The sequence below is a fragment of the Odocoileus virginianus genome, chromosome X (assembly GCF_023699985.2).
Source record: "Odocoileus virginianus isolate 20LAN1187 ecotype Illinois chromosome X, Ovbor_1.2, whole genome shotgun sequence".
Lineage (NCBI taxonomy): Eukaryota > Metazoa > Chordata > Mammalia > Artiodactyla > Cervidae > Odocoileus > Odocoileus virginianus.
In genome coordinates, this window is record NC_069708.1 from 22,076,490 (window position 1) to 22,103,307 (window position 26,818).

Below are 26,818 nucleotides of genomic sequence, written 5' to 3' on the forward strand. Positions count from 1 at the left end.
CACCTGTCCCTGCCACTGGTGCAGGGTGATGTCTCAATGCAGACTATTAACTGGGAGAGGGGCTTTGAGTCAATTGCTCTTCCTACACCACCTCCCTTCCTGTCTCACAAGCTTGTATGTTTCAGGGAGGGGCGGTTCCTGGCCCTGTTGCACAGCCCAGCCCCCTAAAGCCCAGCTTTGTGTTCTGCTGCACTCAGACCTGTGCTGAGAGCACACACATGTATTTGTGAATCACAGGGTGTAGATTGGTTAGCGTGACCGGAGCGGTAAGGCACTGTGGTAAAAGCCATGGAGAAGACTGGGACGAGGGTGGGCCCAAATGGTGGGGCATCCCTAGGGCCTGGTTTGGCAGGTTGACTTCTCTATCTCCATGCCTCTGGGGTCATCAGCCTGTTGAGAGCACAGGGCCCGCTGGTGCCAGAGTGCCCATCATCATTCACTTAGAAATGCCCTCAAGCACTGTCCCCAGACCTAGGGAGGGCCAAGTACAGTTTAGCCTCATGACTATACAGCAAGTGTAGCTGTGTGGTGGCGAGGCCAGGGGGTGGGGGTTCCTCGTCGTATCTCTGATCCCGAGCGACAAGCCCAACAGTGCCCTGGTGGTGCTTGACTTCCTGGTACAGTCTAACCTGCTGGACCTGAAATGGTGAGGTGCTGTGACCAGGATCTTGCATGTTGGGGCACAGGCCAGAACACCATGTCCTGCTCCCAACCCTCACCAAGCTGGGAGCTACCATGAAAAACATTGTGAATGCCACCACTGCCACCCACCTCAGCCTGACAAAGCCTTGTCTATCTGTGTTTATGTCCCATGTCTGCATGGGCCACAGACCACTCTGGGACATGAGAAAGAGACACAAGTTGCGGACTTTTCAGCTTTTATTACAAAAACGAGGAAGTGATTCCAGCCCAGTTTTCCAATAAAAGTCTGCAACTCAAAGTTTGACTTGGTCACAGCTTCTCTGGCTGGGGAGTAGGGCTGGTAGACAGGTGCAAGGCTTAGCTTTGACCACTCAACATTTCATTTTCCCCCACCCCACGCTGGACACCTGATGGCAAGTTTAAGTAGGTCTTGCAGCTGCTCACTGGGCCTCGTTGAAGCGCGTCACCATTGTCTTGTGCAGCGTCTCCTTGTAGGACTCAGTTGATGTGACCCCATAGGAGCTGCCTCGGGCACCCAAGCCAGAGCCCCGCACCCGTGTCTGGGCCTGTGTGAGGAAAGCAGACTCTGTTAGTCAGCCAAGGCTACAGTGGAGAGCACTGGAGGACGGGGATGGGATCCCAGCAGGCTCACCTCAATGGGAGTCACAATGCCCTGCTTCTTGCGGCCCAGGCCACTGCCCTCTTTCCAGCCCATGGCTTGGAGCATGCGACTGCCAATGTTGTCACTGCCCAGCCCATCCCGCGTGGGCTGCTCAAAGTCCCTGTAGGGGACAGGGGCACAGTGTGAGCGGCAGATCTGCTGGACCCATGCCCCCCACCTGGCCCTGGGCACTTACACGGAGGCCGCGGACATGCCACTGTACTTTCTCCTCTTGGGCTCTGGTGGCTCAGGGATGCCATACTTCTCTCTGCGTTCAGCTGCGCGGTCCCGGTACTTCATTTGCTGCAACAGTGTATGTGTGTGAGAATGAAGGGGCTGACAGCTCTTTACAGGAAACATGGGCACAGCTGGGGTGGGGGGGCCCACAGGGAATGAGATCTGGCCAACAGGTCTGAGGTCCTGTAGCTGCCAGTCGCCCGCCAACATGGGGTAGTTGGGAAGAAGCTGGCACATGGGGACAGATGTGAGGTGGCTGATGGCAGCCAGACTGTAACTAGCTGAGGAACTTGCCCACACCAGTTGCCTGCATGACAGATGGGGTGCTTGGCAAGGGACCAACGGATGGAGCCGGGGAGTGGGTCACACCTCACCTCCATGTCATTCTTCTCAAGTGCCTCCAGCTCATTTTCTGACAGGTGGGCTCGCCGGTGAATCTCAAGGTTTTGCTGCAAAGGAGGACAGGAGGAGAGTGAAGTGGTCGGGCCAGGCCAGGCTGGGGTTCCCTGCCAGGCTTCCCTCAGTCACCTTGTGGAGCCCAGAGAGCTGCTGGTGCCGGATGAGTGCTTCCTTGCTGGGGAACTGGCGCCGGCAGAGCAGACAGGCCAGCTTCTGCCAGTCGGTGAGCTTCTCCTCCCGCTCTGGGCCCCCGCGTTCCTGCTCCTCCTCACTGTCACTCTCCCCGCTGTAGGCTGCCACCAGCCCCCTAGGTGGGCTCTGGAAAAGGGGAAGGCAAGAGGTCAGGATTGACTAGTTCACAGCCCCCCGCCCTTCTTTCTGCCCCAGGCACTCACTGGGCGGTCATCGCTGGCCAGTTTTGGGAGGTCCATGCTGGTGTGCTGTCTCTCGGCTAGTGCTCCCTGGGGCGGAAAAGTGGAAGTGTTAGTTGCTCTGTCATGTCTGACTCTTTGTAACGCCATGGACTGTAGCCTGCCAGGCTCCTCTGTCCATGGGATTCTCCAGGCAAGAATACTGGAGTGGATTGCCATGCCCTCCTCTAGGGGATCTTCCCGACCCAGGGATGGAACCCGTGCCTCCTGCGTTGCAGGCAGATGCTTTACCATCTGAAGCACCAGGGGTGGAGGAATAAGGAAATTCAGGGACTCCACAGAAGGACCAAAGGGATGACAATCCTGGGGACAGAGCACAGATGGACGGCCACAACACACCTTCTTCTCGAGGATGGCGTAGCCTGCATCTGCCGTGGCTGACTCCCGCCTTTCATCATCTCGCAAGTTGCTGATGGGCTGGAAGCTGTTTTTGAAGTTTTCTTTTTGTTTGTTGAGGCTGCGGGCCCAGCGTTCCATGTCCTTGGCAATCTAGGGATGAGGGTGGTGGGGGGTTGAGGCTCCTAGGAATCTTCCAACTGCTGGGGTCACCAACTCCAACCACTGCCCTTGTAGCAGCCCACCCCTTCCTGCCCTGCAGCCTCAAGCGGAAGGAAAGAGAGGCAGAGGTTAAAATCCCCATTTCTCTGCCATCCTGTCATTGGTGCTCCTCAGCAAGCCCCTCCCTGGCTATGTCCCTATTCTCCTCACAGGCGTCCATGCTACTAGGGTCACTGTGAGTTTTCATCATTCTGAAATGCATAGAATGGCTTGCTCTGCATACAATTTTAATTAACAGGTATGATTCTATGCCAGGTATGATTCTACGTATTAATGCCCAATCCCCACCCAGGCACACCATCAGTTTTAGAATTTACCGGGCTGTCAAGGGAACACGAAATTCTTGCTTCTAAGTGTTGCACCCAGACCGTCACACTCTTCCTCAGACAAGACATGGAGGTTCCCTCCAACTGCCCACCACCACAGAACACTGCGATGGCTGTTTTCCTGCCCACCCCCTGATGAGCCTGTAAGAAGTTCTCTGGCATGTGTATACACAGACAAATGAATACACACCATCAGGTGGGGTTCTGGACCCACAGGAGCAGACTTGTGCCTCTGTTTCCCTAGGCAGGGTTAGCCTGGCTTCAGGTGTGCCCAGACCAGCCCACACTGTCACCAACAGCACAAAGGTTCCCACCAGGAGACAGGAAAGTGGATAGGCTGCACTTGGATGGCAGTGGCCGCATCAGGAAGGTGGGCAGCCCCGCCATGTACCAAGGAGACAGCCCTAGCTCAAGGTCACACAGCACAGAGCAGAGCCAGACTGGGAGCCGGGTCTCTCTCAAGCACAGATACTGCCCAGAAGACACCTAACGGACAGACAGTGACTGCTGGACTCCCAGTGTTCACCTGTTGAGCTGTCTTGGTCTTGTGCTTTTCCTTCTTCTCTTTGCCCTCCTTGGAGGGTGCCCCTGTCTCCTTATGCCCGTCAGCTGACTGCTCCAGGGCAGGAACGTAGGTCCGCCTCTCCCCATCCCAGTATAGGTACTGCTGGCTCTGGGCATTGTAGTAGTACTGGGGGTGATGGGGGAGAAGGGGTGTGAGGGAGGACTGAGACGATGGGGCTGCAGACTCCACCCCCTCCCCAGGCTGCCCCATCACCTGAGAGTTGGGATCATAGTAGAGGCCGGTTTGGGGGTCGTAGTAGTAGCCAGATGTCTCATCGTACTGGTAGGTGGAGACGTCAGGAACAGCTAGGGAGTGAGAAGTTGGGGGGGGGGTCACACACCTCACTGTTTTGTGAAGGGGTCCCCCGCCCCTCGCTGTAGGCTATGGTTACTCACGGTACTGGCTGTAGGACTCCTGGGCAGAGGGACTCGTGGCCGGTGGCAGGGTAGAGCTGGGATGGGTGGGACTCTGGAGCTCTGACTTGAGCACAGCGGGTGATATTATGGTGTATGACTGGTCATGGGGGCAAGAACAGGGAACAGGGCTCAGTGTCTGCCAGTGACCCCATGTCACCCCCAAGAACCCTCCCCCTTGATTTTCCTCACCTGGCTGTTGGCAGCACCCTGGCTCCCGCTTGCTTCAGCTGCTGACTGCTGGTAGACACCAGGAGTGGCACCAGGCTGGGCACGGGAGAAAGCCTGTAGGGACACAGAGTCCACCCCAGGCTCCAGGGAGGTCTCAGGACCTGGGAAGGGCAACGGAGAAGAGAGAATGTGAATGGCAGGGCCCAGGACCCTAGGCGTGCCAGTCCCCACTGTGGGTTTAGGGGAGACGCTGGGGCTCACCTGCTCCAGCCGGGTCCCCTTTTGTTCCGGTGATGCCGGGGCCCTTTGTGCCCTTGAGGTAGCCATGGGCATAGAGAGAGGACTCTGTGCCCTGGCTGCCGCCATAGCCCTCATCCTGTTGGTAGTAGCTGTAGTCGACCGTTGGCTCCTCGGGGGTGGCCCAGGCACCCTCCCCACCCTGGGAGGCCTGAGGGGCAGGTGGGAGGGGCTCATTAGCAGAGGAGGTGGCGAAGAGGGGAGGGGAACCGGCTAAGAGGCATCTGCCCACAAGTGAAGCTAGTGTCTGTCTGCTGACAGAAAGCATGCAGCCTTCAGACAAGGAACACCGGGCCACAGCAGAGCGGGGTGGTGACAAAAACAAGACTGGAACAAAGACACGTGCCAAAACACTCCCAGAGCTGACACTGCTAGATGCGCTTGTGTTATATGGGTTGGGGGTCAGACCAGGGAAGATACCATCCTCCCCTCCTCTATTTTCCTCTCCCAATTTTCTTACAGCCACTTCTAAGTTCCCTTTTATCAAAAAAAGTTGAAACAATTCACAATGACACATGACCACCAAACAGAAGAGAAAAGCAGCTGTGTGGCCCTGGAAAGGGAAGCCTGGGAGGAGGGGCTGGGGAAGGGAGCTGCCATGAGGCCCCTACAGCCCACACTGGCAACCACCAGGAGAGGGTTTCTGGTCCACGGGAAGCCGCCACAGCAAGGCAGCCCTCCTGTTTGCAGAGAGGGAGTGGGAGGGTGGAGGCGGCTCAGGTATGGGGGAGCTGGGGTGGAGGAGAACCTCTGAGTACCTGTGAGATGGCCCACTGGGCCGCGGCAATGGCAGTGCTGGCCACAGAGGCAGCATTGATGCGACTGCCTTCGTTGGAGGCCATATCCCTGGGGAGGATGTCAGAGACTGGAAGTGAGACAGGAGGCCCCAAGCTGGGGGGCAGGCTGAGAAGGGACACAGGTGGGGCCCTGACCTCTTAGAACCCTTGGCAAACTCAACGTTGATGGTCTTGCCGTCGATGGTGAGTGGTGGGTGTAAGGCCTGCAGGATCTGTAGCAGCTGGGCTGCCTCCTGAGGGGGGCAGGGCAGAAGGGTCAGGCCCGGGGAGGCCCCCGGCTCCATTGCCCCATTTCCAGGTTTGGGGCCGCGGTTGGGGAGCTAGGGTCAGGGTCCCTCCTCCCTGCCCTGGGGGCCGGGACCCTGGCTGCCCGGCCCCCCCCTGTGCCGCCCTCACCACGATGGTGGAGAGCTGGATAAAGGCGAAGCCACGGTTCAGTTGGGTCTGCTTGTCCTTGATGACACGGACGTTGGAGGAGGACAGCACTGCGTAGGGTGCCAGGGCCCCCAGGATGGAGTCCATGGTGCTATGCGGGTTCAGGTTGCGCAAAATGATGGCTGTGGGAAGGGACCCAGCATTAGGGAGCACCGATAACCCCCTCCAGTCCTGCCCTCTGCTGGCTCTCCACTGCTTCCTCTCCCTGGCTTCCATGTTCTTGTATCCGCTGCTTCTTCCCACCTCTTCCTCTCTGCTTGTCAGCCCAAGTCCCAGCTCAGTCACCTGCCTGCTGAGAATCGTCTCAACACACCCTTCAAGTAGAGTTTGGTAACGCTCTTCTTCTACTCTCCCTACATTATGTGTCTGACTCCCAACCCGGTGGACCCCCAGGAAGACTAAGTCCTGGTCACCACTGTCTCTCTGGCCTCAGGGAGCCCAGCCTAGACACCCTAAGGCAGGGAGGAAGGAGCAATGGACTCACTGTCGTTGGCGTTCTCTGAGCTTGGCTCCGAGCCCTGTGACAGGGCCTGGGAGGCCAGCACTCCTTGGGCCTGGTAGGGCTGTGGCAGGGGCAGCAGGCCCTGGCTTAGCTCCCGACCCCCCAGCGGCAGCGTCTGCTGATCCAACCTTGCGCCCAGGGGCAGCTTCTGCTCCGCCTCTGCTAGGGGCATCAGGAGAGAGGCCGGTGACAAACGGGAAGGAGCTCTCAGGCTGGTTACCCTTCTTCCAGAGCTCTGACCTGTCACCCTTCTCCCCTCTCCCCACAACCTCCCAAGGAAGAAAGAGGTAGGAAGGCCGTACCTGACTTGGGCACCCCACATTTGAAGCACTTCTCGCGGCGTTTGAAGTTCTGGACACCACACTGTGAGGCACAGGCCAGGCTGTCAGAGGCAGCAGGGCGTGGGGGCTTTCCGTTGCACCCTCCAAACGTGGATCCAGAAATCTTCCAGGGATCCCACCATGCCCCAGGAAGGTCCCAGGGTCGGGGGAGGGGGGAGCAAGGGGCTTTGGGGAATGGCTGTCATTCTCAGACACACGACTCTTTACATGGTTTCAAATTTCTCCTCAGCGGCCGCCCCTCAACTCAGGAGTTGGTAACCCACCCCCCACCTCTGTTACCAACTGCTCCTCCTTCTTCTGCCTCCGAAGTCTTTTTAGTATGTTCCTCTTCCTAGAACGTACTTTCCTTCTCAGAAACCTTCATCACTTTTCTATCCTTAAAAAGTCAGTAGCCCCTCTCCTTCCAGGCCTCACCCCTTCAACTTGAGGTTGGATCCTGCCACTCTTGAGAAATAAATCTGCCTTGGGCATTGCAGCCTCTGAAGACCCCCAGTTTTCACCACATTTCTGTCTCTGATCCGTGGTCAAGTCCTGAGCACTGTTCCCATGCCAGGCTCTCTGCAGGATGCGGCCTAACAGTAGGGAGCGGATGTAGCACAGAGGGGCAGCAGGTCAGTCTGGAAATGGTCACCACCAGGGACTCCAGGAGAGGAGTGGGCCATGAGGCCCAGCTTACTCAACTGGGTATAGTCCACATGGCTGTTTCACCTGGGAGGTCCAGAGGTTTGGTTTTGCTGGGAAGCGCTTGCTAGCAGAGGACACAAGACATTTTGTGTAGTTGGTGTAGGAGGGTGGGGAGAAAGGCAAAAGCCAAGGCTGGAGAAGTAAGGTGACACTAGATCCCAGAGGAGCATCACACTCATGTTTAGATATGTGCAGGTTTTCGGCAGAAGAGGAGGGACATGGTCGGAAGTGGGTGTGAGGAACGCCAAAGATGAGGGAATGGGAGACAGGCAAGAGGCCAGAACACCAGAGAGGGGACCATGGCGACTGTCTGGAGGAGGGGTGAGGACCAGCCTGCACAGTGGGAATGGCAATGGAAGGCGTTTGTGTGATGGATGTGACAAGACCAGAGAGCAATAGGATGTGGTAGATAAAGGAGAGGAAAGAACAGACTGCCCTAGTTTCAAGGAGTATCTGAAAATACAGGAGAGATGGAGTGAGTCCTCTGGTCCCTCTCTCCAGAGATGTTGGACACCTGCCTTCTAGTATTACTCTTTTCATTTTCAAACAAAGAGGTGCCACCCAACTCCCCACCTCCGCGCCCCACTCCACTTTACTGGGCAGAGTTCTTCTTGAGGAGAGACTCGGGGCCCCCTGCAAGCTCTCAGGACTCCCTTTAGGTCTCAGGGCTGCCAGCTGGCTGCAGGAGGTGGGGTTGGCCTGAGGGGAGATCTGAACCCATGGTGGCACCCACAGCCCATGATCAGAATAAAACACAGTTCGAGGTTCCAGCTCTCTGAGCCTCAGCCTCCTCCCAGGGAACATGACCGCAAAGACCTACAGCTTGTACAGTCAGTCTCTGTGGACCTGGCTTTGTCAGGGGTTGGGTCACCTGATACAAGCTCTCAGAACACCCTACACGTTATTCAAGACAACAGCTGACAGGTGCTGTTCCGAGTGCATCCTCTCATGACTGCATTTCAATCCTTCTGACCACGTCTGGGTATTTAGTATTTGCATTTTCAAGATGGGGAGAGTGAGGCAGAGAGGTTCAATACTCTGACCAAAATCAAGGGAGATTTTGAGGGAGTCTAATTTCAGCCAATCTGGCCCTGATGCCCACATTTCATACACCATGTTATGCTTCACCGTCACTAGTCACTCACATAAACGTCTGTGTGACGTCTATTGGGGCCCAGGCAAGATCGTGCTGCATGAGGGCAGAGCCTGGCACTGAGTGAAAGCTCAGTATGAATTGGCAGCTGGCTGGGTGGACGGGGAAGGGGGTTGAGGGGGAGGCAAGGAGCGGTGCTGCTGGAGCTGAGCCAGTTCCTCCACGCCCACACCACTCGGAGGCCCCAGGGAGACAGACACGTCGCCACCCCTGCCGTGGCTGTCTCAATCCACAGTACCTGCTGCCCACCGCCCCTGTACCTTATTACACAGCCAGTCTTCATTGATCTTGGGCTTGGGGTCGCTGTAGTGCATGGACACCTTCTGGCCCAGGATGTTGAGGGAGTGCTGCAGGGAAAAGCAGAGCACAGTGAGGCCTGGGCAGCAGTGCCCCACGCACCGTTTCAGCACAGGAGAAGAGAGTGAGCGAGCCCTTCAGCTGGATGGATGAGGGACAGGGAACGGAGGGAGGTCGGAGAACTGACAAGGGAAGAAGGAAGGGAAGGAGGGAGGGAAAGAGCCACAGCCCTCGGGCGCAGCTGTTTGCTGCCTTTCCGGGCACGCACACGTGAACACACTCCACCAGGCACACAGTGCTCGGCTGCCCGAAGCTTGCCGGACAGTGCGGCAAACCCCCACTCAGTCCTGACACTGCCAGGCCACACCCAGGGCCAGCACTACACAGGGTACACTTGGGATGAGGGGGGACGGGGTGGGGGAGGGAGAGGAGGGGAGAGAAAGAGAGAGAGAGCGCACGCGCGCTAGTGCTGGAGAAGGGGAGAAAGAAAGAGCCATATTTAAAAGATGGACGGTCCTGCAGTGAAGCTGTCTTCCCGTGGCCAGCTGGGTCCTTGGGCCCACTAGCTTGTGGACCAGCAGAGATGGCCCCAGGGCCGCCCCTGCTGAGCCCCCTTGCACCACATCGCCCCATTCCCCTTCCCTCCGCCCCATAGCAGTGAGCTGGGCTCTGGGTGGGTGAGCAGAAGCTTTGGGTCTCTGAAGGTCCCAAAGCTGCTGGGTTAGGAGCCCATGCCAGGCTGGGGGAGCGAGCTCCCCTCCCTTCTGGACAGCAAGACTCCTTGCTGGGAGGGCAGGCCTGTCCCCAGTGGAGACTCCTGGGCAGGCCAGGTACAGTGGGAGGACTGGGGCACCAAAGTGTCCTGGTGAATGAAAACTATGACCCCTGACTGGTACTTTAGATCAATAGAACCCTGCTGGCCTGTCCTATGGAAATCACAGGGCCAAGCTCACAGGGAGAGAGCTGGCAAAATGGGACTTGCTAGTTAGTATGCCAACAACTAAGTTTCCCCAGCGGCTGGACTTGCAGTGGTGCCTGCATGAAACAAAGTCCTGGCTCTGCCTCACCCCAGGGCAGGGTGGTCCCCCGGGGAGTGGGCACCTGGGTGGAAGAACCCCCCTACCACCCCCAAGGCAGCCCTTCCTCTGAAAGCTCAGCTGGGAGAGGAGGAGAGGCAGAGCTAGTGCCTGACTGGCAGGAAGGGGCCAGTGGCGAGTGTGAGCTCTTAATGGGAAGCCCAGTGGGTATCGAGAGACAGGAAGAGGAGATAGTGAGGGTCAGGAAGGGGTACAGAGAGGGGTTGGGGGGGGATGGGACACAGGACCACAGGGCAGGGAACTGTGTCCGTAAGAATCAGGCGATGGGGAGCGCTCGATTACAAAGTAGTATTTGTTTGGGGGGGGGTTCAAGTGCGGCAAAGCAACCTGATTGGCTTCCATCCATCGTGTAGCGTCCTGCAAGTGACTAAACTCGACGAAGGCGAAGCCCCGGCTCTGACCTGGAGACAGCATTCAGATACAGACGCAGTGGGTTAGTCAACAGCTTTGGACACACGGCGTTCCCGGGGGCGGGACCCGAGGGGAGAGGACTGGGGGTGGGGGGCAGAGAGGGAAGTGGAGAGAGGAAAAAGGAAGAAAGGGAGAGAGAAAAGCAAAGAGAGAAAGACCAGGGTGTGGGAGGCCAGGGAGATGGTCGGGAGGGGCAGGAAGGAGGGAAGAAGGGAGGCAGGAAAACACAGCCGGAGAGGAGTTTGGGGCGGGGGATGCACACTCGGCAGCTGGGAAGAAAGACAGAGAGATAGGGGCTCAGGCACACCTGCCCAGACAGCCTGGGGTGACAGAGACGGAGAGAAGGAGCTGGGAGGGAAAAGGTACAAGGACAGGTCTGTCTCCAGAGAAGGAAGGAGGGCAGAGGGGGAGGCTGATGGTTTCACATAGGCCAGAATCAACACTGGAATGGTGGGGCCCAGTACGAGGCCAGGGCAGCTCAGGAGGGGTCCCGCAATGGGTGTAATGGAAGGAGCAAAAGAGAAGAGGGGCTAGGCTGCTTGGTGAGGCTGGGGAGGCTCCAGGACCATCAGGAATCAGGGTGAGTCAGAGATACAATGTCCCCCTCAGCCTCACCACCATGCAGGGAAGGTGGGACTCCCCAGGGAGCCACCTCAGGACCAAGCTGGGAAGACTATAGCCACCTCAGTCCAGGTCCTTCAAGATGGCAGGAGAATGGGGGCCAGGTCGTCCAAGGAGACCTTCAAGAATCCGTAGGGCCCTGGTAGGAACACCTGGGGCCGCAGAGGGGGCTGCACCTGGGACACCACCCCAGGGAGACCAGAATCCTGCCAGCCTGGCTAGGGTGCAGCAGAGCAAGACCAACATGCTATCAAGAGAGACTCCAGGCCTGGCCAGGGCTGGGAGAAGGATCCAGGGCTTGAGGCCGCCGGAAAGCAACTCCTTCTTTGGAGGTGCACACACTGGGAGGGCGTAGACACGGTGGGGCATGCTTGATCTCCAAAAGAATAACCGTTAGGATGCACAGGAGGATGAAATGGTATAATTACAGAGAGAGTGAGAGGTAGGGACAGACACACACACACACACACACACATACACACACACACACACACATACAGAGAGAGAGAGAGAGAGAGAGAGAGAGAGAGAGAGAGAGAGAGAGAGAGAGAGAGATGGAGGAGTGGGGAGGAGACTGAAGATGGAGAGAGAAGCCCAGGCAGAGCGAGGCCCCACTGGGCCTGACTTGGGTAGCCTGGGCCAGAGATCCTGCAGAGACACCCCACCCCACCCACTAACCTCAGGCCAGCTCCAAGCAGCCTGAAAGAGGGAGGGAGGGAATGAGCGAGGCCAGCAACCTGGGCTGTTCCTTGGGATGCACTCTTGGACAAGAGCCATCCTCTGCCTCCCCTCCTGGGACACATAGGTGGGACCTACTTTCTGGTCAGAGGCTGTTACCAGAACAGTGTCAGGGAGAGCAAGGAGCAGGGGAAGGAGAAGAAGAGGGAAGGAAGGGAGTCTACAAGAGGGACGGGGTTACCGTCTCAGATCCTCAGAGTCCCACAGAGGACGATCCCTGGAGCCTGGCCCTGGCTCTGTCCCCGGGGAGCACTTAGCGCAGCTCACAGCTGCACCCCTTCCCTGACAGCCCTGCATCAGAGGCTCCTGGCCAAAGCTGTGAGGAGGGCAGGAGGAGGGGGGAGAGAAGAGAGGGTACCCCCAAGTGGCCCATTCCCAGCTGTGGCAGGAAGGCAGGGTGGGGAAGGTGGGGGAGAAGGCAGAGGCAGGAGGGAGACTCGGAGGCTGAGGCTGGCCAGCAGAAGGGGAGGGTACTGGAACGAAAGCTCACCTGAGGATTTGTTCCGCATCAGCCGGACTTCCCGTGCTTGGATGCCATGGGACTGCAGCTGGCCACGGATCTGTACGGGGTGATATGGATTGGGGCAGGCTCAGCACAATGGGGCTGTGGGTACCAGGTGCTGGCTGGAGGTCTCTGGGACCCCAAGGGAGTCACAGGGGTTGTGTGCACACTGTATCCATTCCCTCTCTCAGGGATTCTCCCCCAGTGATCACAGCCCCGGCCCCCTACCAGTACCCAGTCTCAGCTTTCAGCCCCAGACTTGCAGAGGGAATCAAAGGAAGGAAGGGGTGGGCTGCAAGGTTAAGCATGGCAGTGTAAGGACCTTCAGGGGCGGAGAATGTCGAGAGAGCAAGCGAGCCAGCAGCTCAAGAACGGTGGGCATGAGTGGTCTGCCAACGGGCTATTGCAGCCACAAAGCGAGGAAAGCTGAGATGCAAACCTGGCCCTTCATGAACGGACTGCCCTCTGGCTTGCATCGAGAGAGACCCATGACACAAGCCCCAAACTGGGAAGGACTGGTGTCTGAGCAAAGCCCAGCCATGGGCACTAGATCACGAACAGAGTGGGGACTTGGGGTTGAGACCAAAAGGCACAGCTGTGGGGGTATGGAAAGCTTCCTGGATGACCTACGCCAGGTGAAGCTGCATATGCAACCTGGGGTTTGGACCAGGTGAGGCAGGGTCCTGAGGCCAGTGGCGCCTCTCGCCAGCAACTGGATGCCTGTGCTGGGCACTCTGGGCCAGTGGCCGTAACGCCTCTGGGCCTCAGTGCCCTCACCAGGGTCAATAACAGGCACACACGAGAATGGAGAAGAGAGATACATGGAGATCAGGATCACAATACTCAGGGAGGGCTCAGGAAATGGCTGGAACATGGGCTCTGGGGCTCAGCTGCCCAGGTTCAGACCCCAACTCTGCTCTGTCACTTGCTGGCTGTGGGAACTGGGGCCAGCTGCCAGGGGCCTGGCCTCCTCCTCCGTAAGATGAAAAACACAGAGGACCTTCCCTGCAGGGCAGCTATGCATGTGGCCCACCATGTGACAGATCCTCTACAAATGGGAGCATGCAGCTACTGCTTGACCCTGAACAGGACAGGTGGGCCAGACCTGAGAGCTCTCAGACACACAGGTGGGGTTTTCTCTGCGACAACACAGGCACCCAGCAGGTTTCAGGGGAGAGCTGAGTGGAGCCTTCACAGGCCGTGAGGAGGAGGAGGAGGAGAACTGGGTAAGGTAGTGAGGAGGCTATTCTAGTGGCCCCCATGGGGTTTTCCTGCTCATGAAGGGAAGCTGGTATGGACAGGGAGGGAATGTCACACAGGCAGATGGGGTGGGAGGGCTGCAACAGCAGTGAAGGAAGGAGGACCTAAGGCTCTGTGGTTGTGCCAGTGAGGAGATCTGGGGCTGCTGGCAAAAGAGAGCAGGTGGCAGGGAATGAGAATAAAACCTCAGAAAATCCCATGGAGAGCCTCCCCAGGCCTGCAGGGTCTCCATATCGCCTCTGCCACCAGCAATATCTGGCAGCGGGCCTGGTGAGCATCTGGCCTTTGATCAGGATATGCAGAAGGGATGGATCACCAACAGAATGCATGGAAGGAATGCTCTGTTCCCTCCCACACCCACCGCCACAGCCCTCTGGCCAAACCAGCCTGTGCCACGCTCCTCCCTTCCAGATTAGGAGATGACGGGGCCTGCCCCGGGGGCAGAGCAGTGCTGGGGGACAGGACTGGGGGGAGAAGGGCTGAAAGGTGCCGAGCAGGTTGGGGGTAAGGGAGGGGCTGAGGGCCCTGAAGGGGACCCAGCCTGGCCTCCTGCTCTGCCGCCTGCCCGGGGACATGGGGAGCACGTACGTCATCCTCAGTGGCTGCCTGTGGCAGCATCCTCAGCATGACGATGTTACTGGCCTCCTCCTCCTCCTCCTCCTCCTCCTCCTCCTCCTCCTCCTCCCCTTGCTCGGTCCGATAGTCCTGGTCCCGATAGTCGCCGTCTCGGGGGAAGCCTGGCGGGCCGGTAGGGCTGTGCCTGTGCCGCCGCCGCCGCCTACGCTGAGTCTCGGAGCCCGGGGAGGCCTCGTAGGAATCCTGGCCAACAGAATGAGACGAGAGACACCAGGCGGGCAGTCAGTCTGAGGGTGGGCCTAGGGGCTGGCCGCTGGCTCTCCGAGGCAGGCAGGCTCTGAAAGCCAGGGGTGGGCGGGCTCCGGCTAAAGGCTCGGGGCAGGCAAGGTGGGCAGGCTCTGAACTGCAATCCTCCTGGGATTGGAAATTCTCCCCCAGATGCTTTGGGGGGCTGCTTTGATGGGGAGTGGGGGAGAAGCAGGTGGCACTGTTGGTGTGGGGGAGGAACTCCCACAGACAGGTGAGCAGACACCACTGAGACCTCCCTGGGAAGAAACTGCTGGAGGTTGGCACACTAAACCCTGCACTCTTTCTCCCCCCTCCTCCCTCGCCAGCTCAGCTAGTACAAGCACAATTGCTCCCTGTGCCACAGAAGGCCACACGCCCCTTAAGACTCCCAGCCTGGGCCCTGTCACCAAGTTGTGGGTTTAGGAATTGCTTAAGACCTCAGCCAGAGTCAGCCAACAAGGGCTGGCAAAGATTGTGAGGGCTACAGTGCTGCCCCTTGGTCCCTGATCCTCTGCCTGGCCAGTCTTCCGTCACCACCACGCTCCTTCCTAACAGGGTGTGGTCACTGGATTCCTGGGCATTGCCCAAACCCTTCGCTCAGCACTAAGCAAGGCAGGCCTGGGTCCATGCCCATCCTGCCCTCACGGGGGCCAGAAAATTCAGCTCTCCACTCTTCCTGGTCCACCCAGTGCTCTGGACACATCCAGGCACAGCTCACAGTTGCCACCAAGGAAGCCTGACTGCCCATCACGGGGGTCTTTGTGCTGGACCTCCAGAGGGTGGCTGGCCACCCATATTCTGCTTCCCAGGGCTGGGGTTGCAAGGGTAACCTTCCCACTCCTCTGTGCCCATGTGGACCAGGACCCTGAGTACCCTCACAACCTGGGATTCGCATAAGGCAAGGCTGCTTCATCCCCTCAGATGGGGGCTCCCTGATGGTGGGCATCATGCCTCCCCCCTTAGGCCAGGGCTAGCTATCCAATATAGAAGTGGCTAGCTGGAGCTCAGAGGAGAGTCCTGAGGGGGCTTTCCTTTCTGTCTAGGGGCTCTGCTACCACTGGGAATGCCCACACTCAACCTCCCAGAGCCGCTCTGCTTGCTGATACCCATGTGACATCCAGGTGCCCTCCTGACCCTAGATGTTGGGTCCCCAAACTGGCTGGGAGCAAGCAGTAGAGGGCTTGCAGTGAACCCTGAAGAACAGGGAAGAAGGGAGAGAGGTGGTGGCCAGGGGCCCTTAGAAGTACAGAGCCAAGCACATGGAGGTTAGGGAGACCCAACCTGGGAGAGGAGCCCTCAGAGAAGGGAGTGGGGACAGACCCTTCAGGTGAGGCAAAGCCCTTGAGCACAGTCTGAAGGCATGGGAGTGGAGAGCTACTGCACGCGGGGCTGCAGCCAGATCGAGGCCCTGCAGGAGCCGGCCCCCCAGCCCTCACCTCTGCACTCTGCTCCTCGGATGAATCATCATAGTCATGCTTGCCCTCCTGGCTGCCGTACTCGCGGGGATATGAGCGGTAGTCCATGTCTCTGTAGTCATGATCTCGGCTACGGTTTTCCCCACCGTCATCCTGTGACCGATCGGTGGCTCCGTAACGGCCAGTCCTATCTCCACGTCCCCCTCTGGGGAAAGAAGGATGGGAAGGGATGAGAGGACAGTTCTTTCTGAAAGAGGCAAGCGGGGAGGGGGACCCCACCCACTCCCCCCTTCAGGTCCTCAGCTCCACCCCCACAGGGATCCCTAAGGCCAACCCCTAATCCCCAGGCTGCCACCACCTCTCCCTCAAATCCAGCCCACTTCTCTCCTTCCCTTCCCCACCTCTCCATTTCCTCATTGGGCCTTCAGGTGTGGCCCCCTGCCTGGTCTCCTCACCCCCACCCAGGCCTCCTCCAGTTCTCTCCACCCTCAACACAAGTGAGTGTTTCACAAGGCAAAGCCAATCAAGCCCAACCACAGTGCTTCTCCGATGGCTCCCTCTTATTCTCAAGACACCAAAACGCTCACTAAGATCCTACAAGGCCTGCAGGTTCCTGTGGGCTGAGGTCCCTGCCGACCTCTTTCCCTCCAGCTCCCTGGGCACTGCACCACTCTGCCTCTCTGTTTCGTGGTCACCTTGCTAGTGCTGGCAGCTGTTTTGTTAAAATTTCTCCTACCGAAATAACTGTAAAATAATTAGCTCAAGATTGATTTAACATGTGTTTCTTTGGTGATTTAAAAAATCACTAGAATGAGTTTGGGGAAGGGACCACACCTGTTTGGTTCACTGCTGTATTCCCCAAAGCTTAGCTTAGTGCCTAATACTTAGCAGGTGCCCAACAATTCTCTTTTGATAAAATAATGACTCTAAAGAGCACTGTCCTAACCACTGGACCAGCAGGGAACTCCCAGTATTCTAAATGTAACCAATCTGTATCTACTTAAACATGAAAAACTGGACACCAATATAGACTACTAGCAGGATCGTAATCCTGGTTAGAAATGACACTAGAATGTCCATTATCAACACCATGAGTATTATTCTAAGAAACTAGCTAGTAAACAAAGGAAAAAAGAGATTAAAAGCTGGAAAGGAGATGGTAAAATTACTATTACTTGTAGATGATATGAGGATGTATCTGCCTCTGCCTAAGAGAATCAATGGAAAAATCATTACAAATAAATCAGGAAAGATGCTGTGTTCAGAAATTAATATGGAGGAATAAATACCTTGCTGGTATTCAGAGAGCCACTGTTCAGAAATCGGAAGATTCCAAGTATAATCGCATCAAAAAGATTAAATACCTAGACATATGGAAGATCTTATGACTATACGTCACACATATGAGCCAGGATTCATCTGAAATCGGTCAAAGATTTAAATGGAAGAAATGAAACCACAGAAGAAAAGAAGAAGAAAACACGAGATAGCTTTTTAATAATCTTGAAATGAGGAAAACTGTGACCCAAATCAAAAAGCTATACAAGAAAAGGCTATCAGATCTGACCATATAAAAATAAAACATAGCTATTTGGGAAAAAAATGAAAAACAAAAACCATCATGAGCCAAGTCAAGACAGACAATAAACAAGGAGAAGGTATAGGGGAAAAAAAAGAGAACTGGATTTACAGAAAATAATACAGTTGACCCCTGAACAAGCACTGACCCTCTGTTCTGTTGAAAATCCGAGTATAATTCATAGCCAACCCTCTGCATTTGTGGTTCCTCTACATGCTCAGATTCAACCAACCATGGATTGTGGCGCACTGTAGTATTTACTACTGAAAAGAATCTGTATATCAACAGACCTGTGCAGTTCAAACCTGTGTTTTTCAAGGGTCAACTGTACAGATGCTTTATATTTGAAAATATGCTCTCACTCAACAAAAGATGAAAATTAAAACTATACTGGACAGTTCATTTTTGTAATACTTAAAATTTATTTTTGTGTATTTTCCCAAATCTTTTTTTGTGATAAATTATATACATAATTAACAAAAATGTTACCATTTTAAAGGGTACAACTCAGTGAGTGGCACAATGTACACTCACAATGTTGTATAATCACCACCACTACCTGTTCCAGAATCTTTTCATCACCCCAAACAGAAACTCCATACTTTAATTAAATAATCATTTCCCACCCCACCTAGCAACCTCTATTCTCCCCTGTAAGTTTGCCTATTCTACGCACCTCATATAAGTGGAACCATATAATATTTATGCCTTTGTATGTAGCAGGTTATCTCAGCAGAATGCCATCAAGGTTCATGGTGCAGAATGTATCATAATTTCATTTCTTTTTATGGCTACATTTGTTTACCTACTGGTTATTTTGGATACTATGTATAATGCTACTATGAACACTGGTGTACAAGTATCTGAGTCTATTTTCAGTTCTTTAGGGTACATACCCAGGAGTGGAACTGCTGAATCCTATGGGTTTCCCAGGTGGCTCAGTGATAAAGAATCCGCCAGCCCAATGCAGGAAACACAAGTGACACCAGTTCGATCCCTGGGTTGGCAAGATTTCCTGAAGTAGGAAATGGCAACCCATTCCTGTATTCTTGCCTGGAAAACTCAATGGACAGAGGAGCCTGGCAGGCTACAGTCCATGAGGCTGCAAAGAGTAGGACATGATAACTCTAATTTTTTGAGGAATTGCTAGTGTTCCATAGCATCTGTACAATTTTACATTCCTACCAGTGACGCAGTTGCCAATTTATCCACATTGTCATCAACACTTGTTACTTTGCCTTTTTTTATGTGCTTATTGGTCATTTATACCTCTTCTTTGAAGAAATGTCTATTTGAGTCTTTTGCCCATTTTTGAATTGGGTTTTTCTGTTACTCTTGTAGGAGTTCCTGATATATTCTGGGTGTTAATCCCTTATAAGATATATGATTTGCAAACGCATCCTCCCACTCTTTAGAATGTCTTTTCATCCTTTTGAATAGTGTTCTATGATGTACAAAAGTTTCTAATCTTTTTAAAAGTATTTCATTTTTTGGCTGTGCTTGCTCTTAGTTGTTGCAGTACTCAGGCTTTTCCCTAGTTGTGGCATGTGGGGTCTCTAGTTGAGGTGTGTGAGTTAGTTGCCCTGAGGCATGTGGCATCTTAAGTTTCCTGACCAGGGACTGAGCTCATGTTCCCTGCACTGGAAGTGTGGAGTCTTAACCACTGGACTACCAGAGAAGTCCCAAAGTTTCTAATCATGATAAAGTTAAATTTATTTAAAAAAATGACAATTTTAGATTTATAGAAAAGTTCAAAGATAATAGAATTCTCATATACACTTCACACAGTTTCTCCTGTTAAGAGAACCATGGTACATTTGTCAAAACTAAAAAGTTAACTGATCTATAGATTTTATTAGCATTTCACTATTTTTCCACTACTATCCTCTTTCTGTTCCAGGATTGAATCCAAGACACCACATTGCATTCAGTTATGCCCCTGGTTTCCTCTTGCCTGTGAAAGTTTCTCAGTCTTGCCTCTTTTTTTTTTTTTTTTCCAATGACCTTGACAGAGTTTTGAAGCATGCTGGTCAGGTAATTTGTGGAATGTACCTCAACTTGGGTATATCTGATATGTTCTGGTTATTAGACGAAGTTAATAGAGCTGAGCCACCCATCTGATCACACTAGATCTCAGGTGCATGCTATCAACATGACTTACTACTGGTGACGTTGAACTCGATCATCTGGTTATGGTGGGGTCTGCTGTAAAGTTTCTTTTTCCCTTACACTCTATTCTGTAGAAGCAAGTCACTAAGATCAGCCCACACTCAAGAGAAGGAAAAATTAACCTCTACCTCCTAGAGTGGGGAGTATCTACATATATTATTTGGAATTCTCCCCTAAGGAAGATCTTGTGATCAAATGTTTTTAACTCAACAAATCTTCAAAAGTCCAAATGTTTGACAAAAAAACTGTTGGCAGGGCTGTATGGGAAATAGGCATTCTCATATTGTTGGTATGAGTGAAAATGAAATGATCCCTATGGAGGGGAACTTAGCAACAGCTGGCAAAACTAAAAATCTATATGCTTTCTAACCCCCAATTTTCCTTCTGGGAATTTAATGTGCTGAAGCACTAGTACATATACAGAAATAGTATTCAATGTGACACTGTTTATAATAGCAAAGGACAAGAAACAACTTAGAAGAGTCAGGAAAATTGTGTTTAAAAAAAAGACTAATGATGGGGAGAGGAATCCCATCAAATATTAAAACGCATTATAAATGTCCTGAAAGGACGTTTTTGGAACAACTGATGACATCTGAAAACAGACTTAAAAGACAAAAGTACTGAATCAGTGTTAAATTTCTTGATAAGTATCCTGTGGTTATGAAAGAGAAAGTAGAAGGAACTGTAGTATTTTCTATAGTATTTACTGCTCATGTCTTCCACTAACTCAAAAGATTCTAAAAAAAAAAGGCGTTATGTATAGAAAGGGAGAGGGAGGGGGAAGGGAGAGGAGAAAAAAGAGGGGGAAGGAGGGGGGAAGAAGGAGTAGGCTTGTAGGTAGGCAAAGCAAATGTGACAAAATATTTACAGTTAGTGCTTCTGGGAAGAGGATTAAGGGAGTTCATTGTACTTGCAATTTTTTTTTATATCTGAGGTTTTTTCTTTTTTTTTTAACTAATATTCCACTGTGTTTATTTTTCTTTTTTTTTATTTATTTTTATTAGTTGGAGGCTAATTACTTTACAATATTGTAGTGGTTTTTGTCATACATTGACATGAATCAGCCATGGATTTACATGTATTCACTGGGAAGACCCAGAGGAATCTGGGAGAGGGAGGTGGGAGGGGGGATCAAGATGGGGAATACATGAAGTTTTTTCAAAATAAGAAGTTATAAATATACATATACATACCATGATCAAGGAGGGTATACCTTAAGAATATCAAGGATGCAATTTAATGCAATTATGAAGTTGCTAGACAAAAGGAGAAAAAAGCATGTAATTATGAAGTTCAATACTCATTTCTGATCGGTCTTAGCAAACTAAAATTAGAGAATTTTCTTGACTTATTAAAGACTACATCTTAAGAGCCTACAGTACACATCACACTTGATGCCAAAGCAAAGGAGGTTGCCTATCAGGCCTGGACTGATTTAGAAAGACAATCAAAATCAACAATGATTGAGTAGAAATAACAAGACAACAGAGCAGAGATAAGGTAATTTACCAAAATCAACAGTGTTCCTTTACCCCAGCAAATACCAGCTTGGGGAAAAAAAAAGATGCCAATAAAAACTACCCAAGCACCTCTGAATTACTTTAACAAACAATACACAACCAGATTAAATTTAAAAGCTTTTGCACAGCAAAGAAAACCATCAACAAAACAGAGACAACTGACTGAATAGGAGAAAATATTTGCAACCAGTACGACCAATGAGGGATCAATATCCAAAATATATAAATAGCTCATAAACTCAATATCAAAACAAACAAAAACAAACTTGATTTAAAGACAGAGAAGACCTGAACAGACTTTTTTTTCCAAAGATGACATACAGATGGCCAAGAGGCACATGAAAAGATGCTCAACATCGTTAATCATCAGAGAAATGCAAATTAAAACCACAGTGAGATACCACCTCACACCTGTCAGACTGACTATCATCAAAAAGAACACAGACAACAAATGCTGGTTGAGAATGTGGAGAGAGGACCTTCATACACTGTTGGTGGGAATGTAAACTGGTGCAGCCACTGTGCAAAACAGTATGAAGGCTTCTCAAAAAACTAAAAACAGTCCACTCCTGGGTATATATATGAAAAAAAAAAGATCAAACACTAATTCAAAAAGATACATGCAACCCAATGTTCACAGCAGCATTATTTACAATTGCCAAGATACGGAAGCAACCTAAGTGTCCACCAATAAATGAGTGGATAAAGATGTGTTATACACACACACAGAGGAATACTAATCAGCCATAAACAAAAGAATGGGCTTTTGCCATTTGCAACAACATGGATGGACTTAGAGGGTATTAATGCTGAGTGAAATAAGTAAGACAGAGAAAGATAAATTCTGTGTGATATCACTTATATGTGAATCTAAAAATTAAAACCAGTGAATATAACAAAACAAATAAATTCACAGATATAGAGAACTAGTGGTTTACTAGTGGAGAAAAGGAAAGGGAGAGGGACAAGATAGGGGAGAGCATTAAGAGGTACAAACAACTATGTATAAAATAAATAAGCTACAAAGATACATTGGACAGCAGGGGGCAACAGTCAGTATTTTGTAATAATTATAAATAGAATGTAACCTCTCAAAATATATCACTATGCTGTTCACTTGAAATAATGTGTATCAACCATACATCAATGGGGGGGAAAAAAGGAATACCCAAGACCTGTATTTTGGTTTATTCAGATTTTTATGTCCTTTAAACAAACCTTGTAGGTCGTTATGACCTGTTTAAGAGGATGAGATGACTACTTACAAAGATGACAATTCTTCTGAAGTATATAAATTTAATGCAATCTCAAAGTTCTTGAACTTTTTGAAAGACTTGATAACTTTTTACATAAAGCTACAAAATGACTAAGTCAACTTTGAAAAATAAGAGCAGAGTAGGCGCTATTAAGACATTCTATAAGGCCACAGAACACTCAGGTTCTGTACAAGAATAGCAAAAAGACCAATGCAACAAATCAGACCACTCAAGACAGATTCATGTACATGAGGGAACTTGAGATGAGATGAGGTACCACAAATCAATAAAGAAAGAATGACCTATTTTGGGGGTGATACTAGGAACACTGCCCACTATATGGAGGAAAATAAAACCAGAACCTACATTATAACATATTTAAAAGTGGACTCTAGATGGATTTAAAGACCTGAATGCAAAAGGTAAATAAAGTTAGGGATCCAGAGATAAGAATAGGGAAGATTTTTCAAAGGACAGATTTTAAGACAAAAAAAGTGATGAATTTCAGCACACCAAAATTAAGAACAGGTATCCACCCTTGAGAGAATTATTAAATAAGAGGCAGCAGACACACCCCATGGTGTCCTTGGGACCAATTAGAAGCAAAGCACTAACATACACGTAGCAATACAGACAGATCTTTAAAATGCAGTGCTGAGTAATATAAAGCTCAGGAAACAGAATGAAGACTGTAGCATTCTGCCATTTCTGTAAATTGAAAACACTCCAAACAATACCACATATTTTAGAAGGATACATTTCAAAGACAACAGAGCAGCTGCCTACAGCTATGGGAATTGCAAATAAAACAGGAAAAAATAAATATGGCAAGAGGCGGTCTTGTACCAACCAGTGATAGAAACGTACCTTGAACTGGAAAAGTATGATTAATTCAAACCCTTGTACCTGAGGTTCTTCAAAAGCCAAAAGAAAGCCAGTGGCTTTACCTCGTAATGAAGCCTGAGGCAAGTAAGCTACCTACTCAAAGTCAGAAATTGCCACACAGCACTTCTACTGAATACCATCCAAAATCGAATGCCTTTCACAAGACATTTTGAAAGGTCAAGGCTGAATAACACCTGATGATAACCACATTTCAAATTCGGGCTCATCACTTTTCAGAAACCAAAACATTATAATTCTACATTTTTCAAAAGCGGGTGGTAGCAGAAACCCTTTGCAAGGCAATAAAAAATTATTTCCTCCTTGACTTTTTCATAAATCTATTGACTTTTGATAGAGGCTTTCTGGGACGGTTAGGTCTACTTTTCTATACAATCTTTAAATGTCAGGAATGAATCATTTACATTAGAATCAAGTAAGGTGATCCACCAGTATGGTAAGGGTATGGTCTAGGATCTCTGTATTTTACCAAGTGTCCCAACTGTTTCTGGTTAGTCCCAGAGTTTAAAAATAACTGGATAAGAGTGTCCACACAAACTTCAGCCCATCCTGTCCCTGAATCCTAGATCTTAAAAAGGCCATGGTTGAGTAACACTATCTGACCTGGTTTGCCCCATACATTTTCTGGGCAAATTTCTGACTCTGAAGGCAAACCACCCACGATCCATTCTTCACACCCAAAGCTACAGCCCACACCTCTCCCCTGAGAATCCACAGGCACTTACAACCCAACAACTGCCCACCTGTCACCCATCTTTGTCTGTCCTGCGATGGCTGTCCATACCATCCATACCCACCTGGGTCATCCAAAGTGCAAACCTGGGCATCAGTCTCCATGCCTCCCTTTCTCTTGATCCCTTCCCGCCCTGCAACCACACGTGGCACCTATCAACCGGAAACTGTGTGGTTTCCCTTGTGAGACCCTAAGTGAGGAGAAGGCTGCAATCTTAATTGTCTCGTTTATCAATGCACTCCCAGAACCCAGTACACATCCTGGCTCTTGAGTGCCAAGTACATGTTTGCTGAAAAGAAACCAATCATCTGCGGAACTGTTTGGCTTTTTCCTGCCCAGATGCTCCCTCCAAGCACCTTCCTGGGTCGATTCTCACACAGGGATAAACCTAAGCTGCTTGGGAGAGGGTGGGGGTTAGCGGGGAACTCACCGTCTTTCATACTCCATGTCCTGACAGGGCCTGCGAGGGCTGCTGGGGCCCCTCCTCAGCCGCTGGCTGCGTTTCACTTCCCAGCCACCCCCAGTGTTGCCACCATGATCTGCCAGCCTGGGTGATGCCTCCTGCAGGGACTCTTGGGACAGCAGAAGGAAGAAAGAGGTCAGGGCAGTTGCGGCAGAGAGGGTCTCCTTGAGAAACGCTTGGTGCCAAGGCTCTCTGCTGTCCCCAAGCCCAGCAACGCTGTATCCCAATTCCTAGGGCTCCTGAGAATTGGAGCAGGAAGGCAACCCTTATTTGGCCTGCTGCTTCCCTTCCCTACAAACGTGAGGCTAGAGCCGGCCGCCCTGGAAACAGCATGGCCCTCGGCAGGCACGGAGCATCTGGCAGAGAGACCTGGTGGTGCCACCCATCCTGGGATCACAGCTTTGCCATCTGAGACTGGTAGACAAGCTCAAGCCTGGAGCTACTTGCCCAGGGGGGGCTCTTGGTGCTGGATGACTTGTCTGAGATTGGGCACAGTAGGCACAGAGGCAAGTTTTCATGACAGGAGTCCCAGGCACCCACCAGGCTCCTTCTATGAGCGGCCAGGTGCCATTTCATCCTCCCAAGAAGATACTTGCTGCCCACTATGAGACAGCAGGAGACCATGAAAGGCTCCAGGGTTAAAGGGGCGAACTTGGCAATGAGACAGCTGCCGCCTCCCTAGGCTCTGAGCCAACACAGTTTTGGCCCTCACTCGGCAACTGGCTCGGGCCTAAGCCTGTCTCTTATGCACAGCCAGGTTCCCCAAGACAGCTCCCTACCCACGGCTCTGGGCCCAAGTTATTCAGAGGTTAAAAGCAGCCCTTTTGGAGCCTGTTTTGAAGCACCGTGTTATTCTGCTGGAATGGGAGAGCAGTCACTTCATGGCAACCCTCAGGGCCGCGGTGAGAACTAAGGAGGGCCAAGAGCCATGTGACCGGGCCAGGGGTCACCACAAAGTATCCCTGAATCTTTAGGCCCCACCCTCTGAACAACAATCAAGCAAAAGTCAGGCGTTAACAGCACCTGCCCAACACTAGGTTGCCACCACACCTTTCCTCCATGTATACACTCCCACCAATTTTCTCTTCTTCCTCAAGTCTTAGGGAATGAGAGTAACCTGCTCCCAGATGGGTAAGACTTAGAATCACAACCAGGGAACCCAGTGGATGAGAGCCAGAGACAAAACCCTCAGTACATCTGGCAAAGGCATTCATAACAGATAGGGACCCAAGTCACAGGCTCGAGCCCCAAAGAACTACAGGCCAAAACCACGGACAGGAACCCACAATAAATACGGGCCATAATCACACAGGCCCCCTTTCACAGAATAAGCATCAGAGTAACAGATACGAACCTCCCCTCCCCCCCCAAAAAAGGAGCAGTCAAGTCTTACACACCTTTCTTGCACTTCCCGCCCCCACCCAGTAAATGGATTATGGCCAGCCCTAATAAGACTTTCTATGGGTAAGGACCCCCTCCCCATGGATAAAGACCAGAGTTACAGACAGAGGTTCCGAGGACAGAGACCGGAGTCAGACCGACGATCTCCCTTCTCCTCCACCCAAGAATAAGGACCAGAGCCACAGAACACTTCCCCATGGGTTGGTTAGTACCAAAGTCACACACGAAAGCAGAGAGCACACTTTTTCAGCTAAAAAGAAAAGTCGCAGACAGCGGCCTCCCACGGAAAAAGTTCGGCCTCGCAGACACAGTGAGCCATAGGAGCCCACTCCCATCCGTCCCTCCCTTCCCCCAACCCGCGTGCACCCATCCAGTGCCCCAATCGCGCACGCGCCTCTGCTCTCAAAAGGAGAAAAACAAAAAACAACAAAAAAAGACACCCTCTCCCAGGCTCAGACTGTGCCAAGCATCGGTCGGTTCTGCGCGAAGCACAGACCCGTCGACCACAGTTCGCCCTCGCGGTTCCTCTAGGCAACCCCCTCCACCCCCGGCCCCTTACCTCCGCCCCCACGACCAGCGTCGACGCTCACCTTCTCCGCCCGGACTGTCAAGGGAGGGCTCCCGGACATCACCTCGGCCCGCCGCCACCTCCTCCAACTCTCCCAGCTCTACCCGAGCCGGTCCGTGCAACTACCAAATCCGAGGCTGGAGGCGAAAGGGCGGGGGAGGGGGAGGGGAAAAGCGCCAGGCGCGCTGCCCTCCCCGGGAAACCCACTGCCACCTACTCCCAGCCGGCCGCGATCACCAGCACAAAATGGCGACGACGAGAAAGGAGCCGGCGCTTCGACCACCATCCACCTACTAAGGGAGCGCGCTCTGGCCAACCGCGTCTATTGGTCGCTGTCCGCCCTCGGTCATCCCTGGCCTACTCTGATTGGCAAGCTTATTGCCACCTCCCCACTCCCTTGCGAAAG

At 52.1% G+C, this 26,818-nt stretch overlaps 1 protein-coding gene and 1 long non-coding RNA gene across 10 annotated transcripts; both read right to left on the reverse strand.

Moving 5' to 3' along the window:
- Positions 1–861: 861 nt before the first annotated feature.
- RBM10 (RNA binding motif protein 10) lies at positions 862–26,818 on the reverse strand. 9 transcript variants are annotated; one of them, XM_020896616.2, is made up of 24 exons: positions 26,404–26,818; positions 24,411–24,552; positions 15,839–16,022; positions 14,127–14,357; positions 12,267–12,336; positions 10,334–10,407; positions 8,873–8,959; positions 6,737–6,797; positions 6,417–6,596; positions 5,894–6,054; positions 5,633–5,730; positions 5,459–5,546; positions 4,665–4,779; positions 4,425–4,564; positions 4,215–4,332; positions 4,033–4,124; positions 3,781–3,945; positions 2,710–2,859; positions 2,335–2,400; positions 2,069–2,257; positions 1,915–1,989; positions 1,500–1,606; positions 1,295–1,424; positions 862–1,208 (listed from the first exon to the last, which is right to left on the reverse strand). In XM_020896616.2, exons 1-24 carry the CDS (start codon positions 26,471–26,473, stop codon positions 1,083–1,085), a joined length of 2,919 nt encoding a protein of 972 aa, XP_020752275.2. In that variant the 5' UTR covers positions 26,474–26,818; the 3' UTR covers positions 862–1,082. The 9 variants fall into 9 exon arrangements, with proteins under 9 accessions (XP_020752275.2, XP_020752271.2, XP_020752273.2 ...); XM_020896612.2 differs by having other exon boundaries at positions 4,665–4,851; positions 26,404–26,816; XM_020896614.2 differs by having other exon boundaries at positions 4,665–4,851; positions 5,897–6,054; positions 26,404–26,815.
- On the reverse strand, positions 16,378–24,283 carry LOC139033139 (uncharacterized). Its single transcript, XR_011485758.1, has 2 exons — positions 18,293–24,283; positions 16,378–17,181 (listed from the first exon to the last, which is right to left on the reverse strand). It is a non-coding gene; the product is annotated as an uncharacterized lncRNA (long non-coding RNA).

Bases quoted from the DNA above. Each gene is read 5' to 3' on its own strand.
- RBM10 (XM_020896612.2), bottom strand. From the start codon at position 26,473: ATGTCCGGGAGCCCTCCCTTGACAGTCCGGGCGGAGAAGGTGAGCGTC. The intron at 2,401-2,709 runs GTGTGTTGTGGC...TTTCCGCCCCAG, and splicing joins ACGCCATCCTCGAGAAGAAG to GGAGCACTAGCCGAGAGACA. The intron at 1,607-1,914 runs GTGAGGTGTGAC...ACACTGTTGCAG, and splicing joins TTGAGAAGAATGACATGGAG to CAAATGAAGTACCGGGACCG.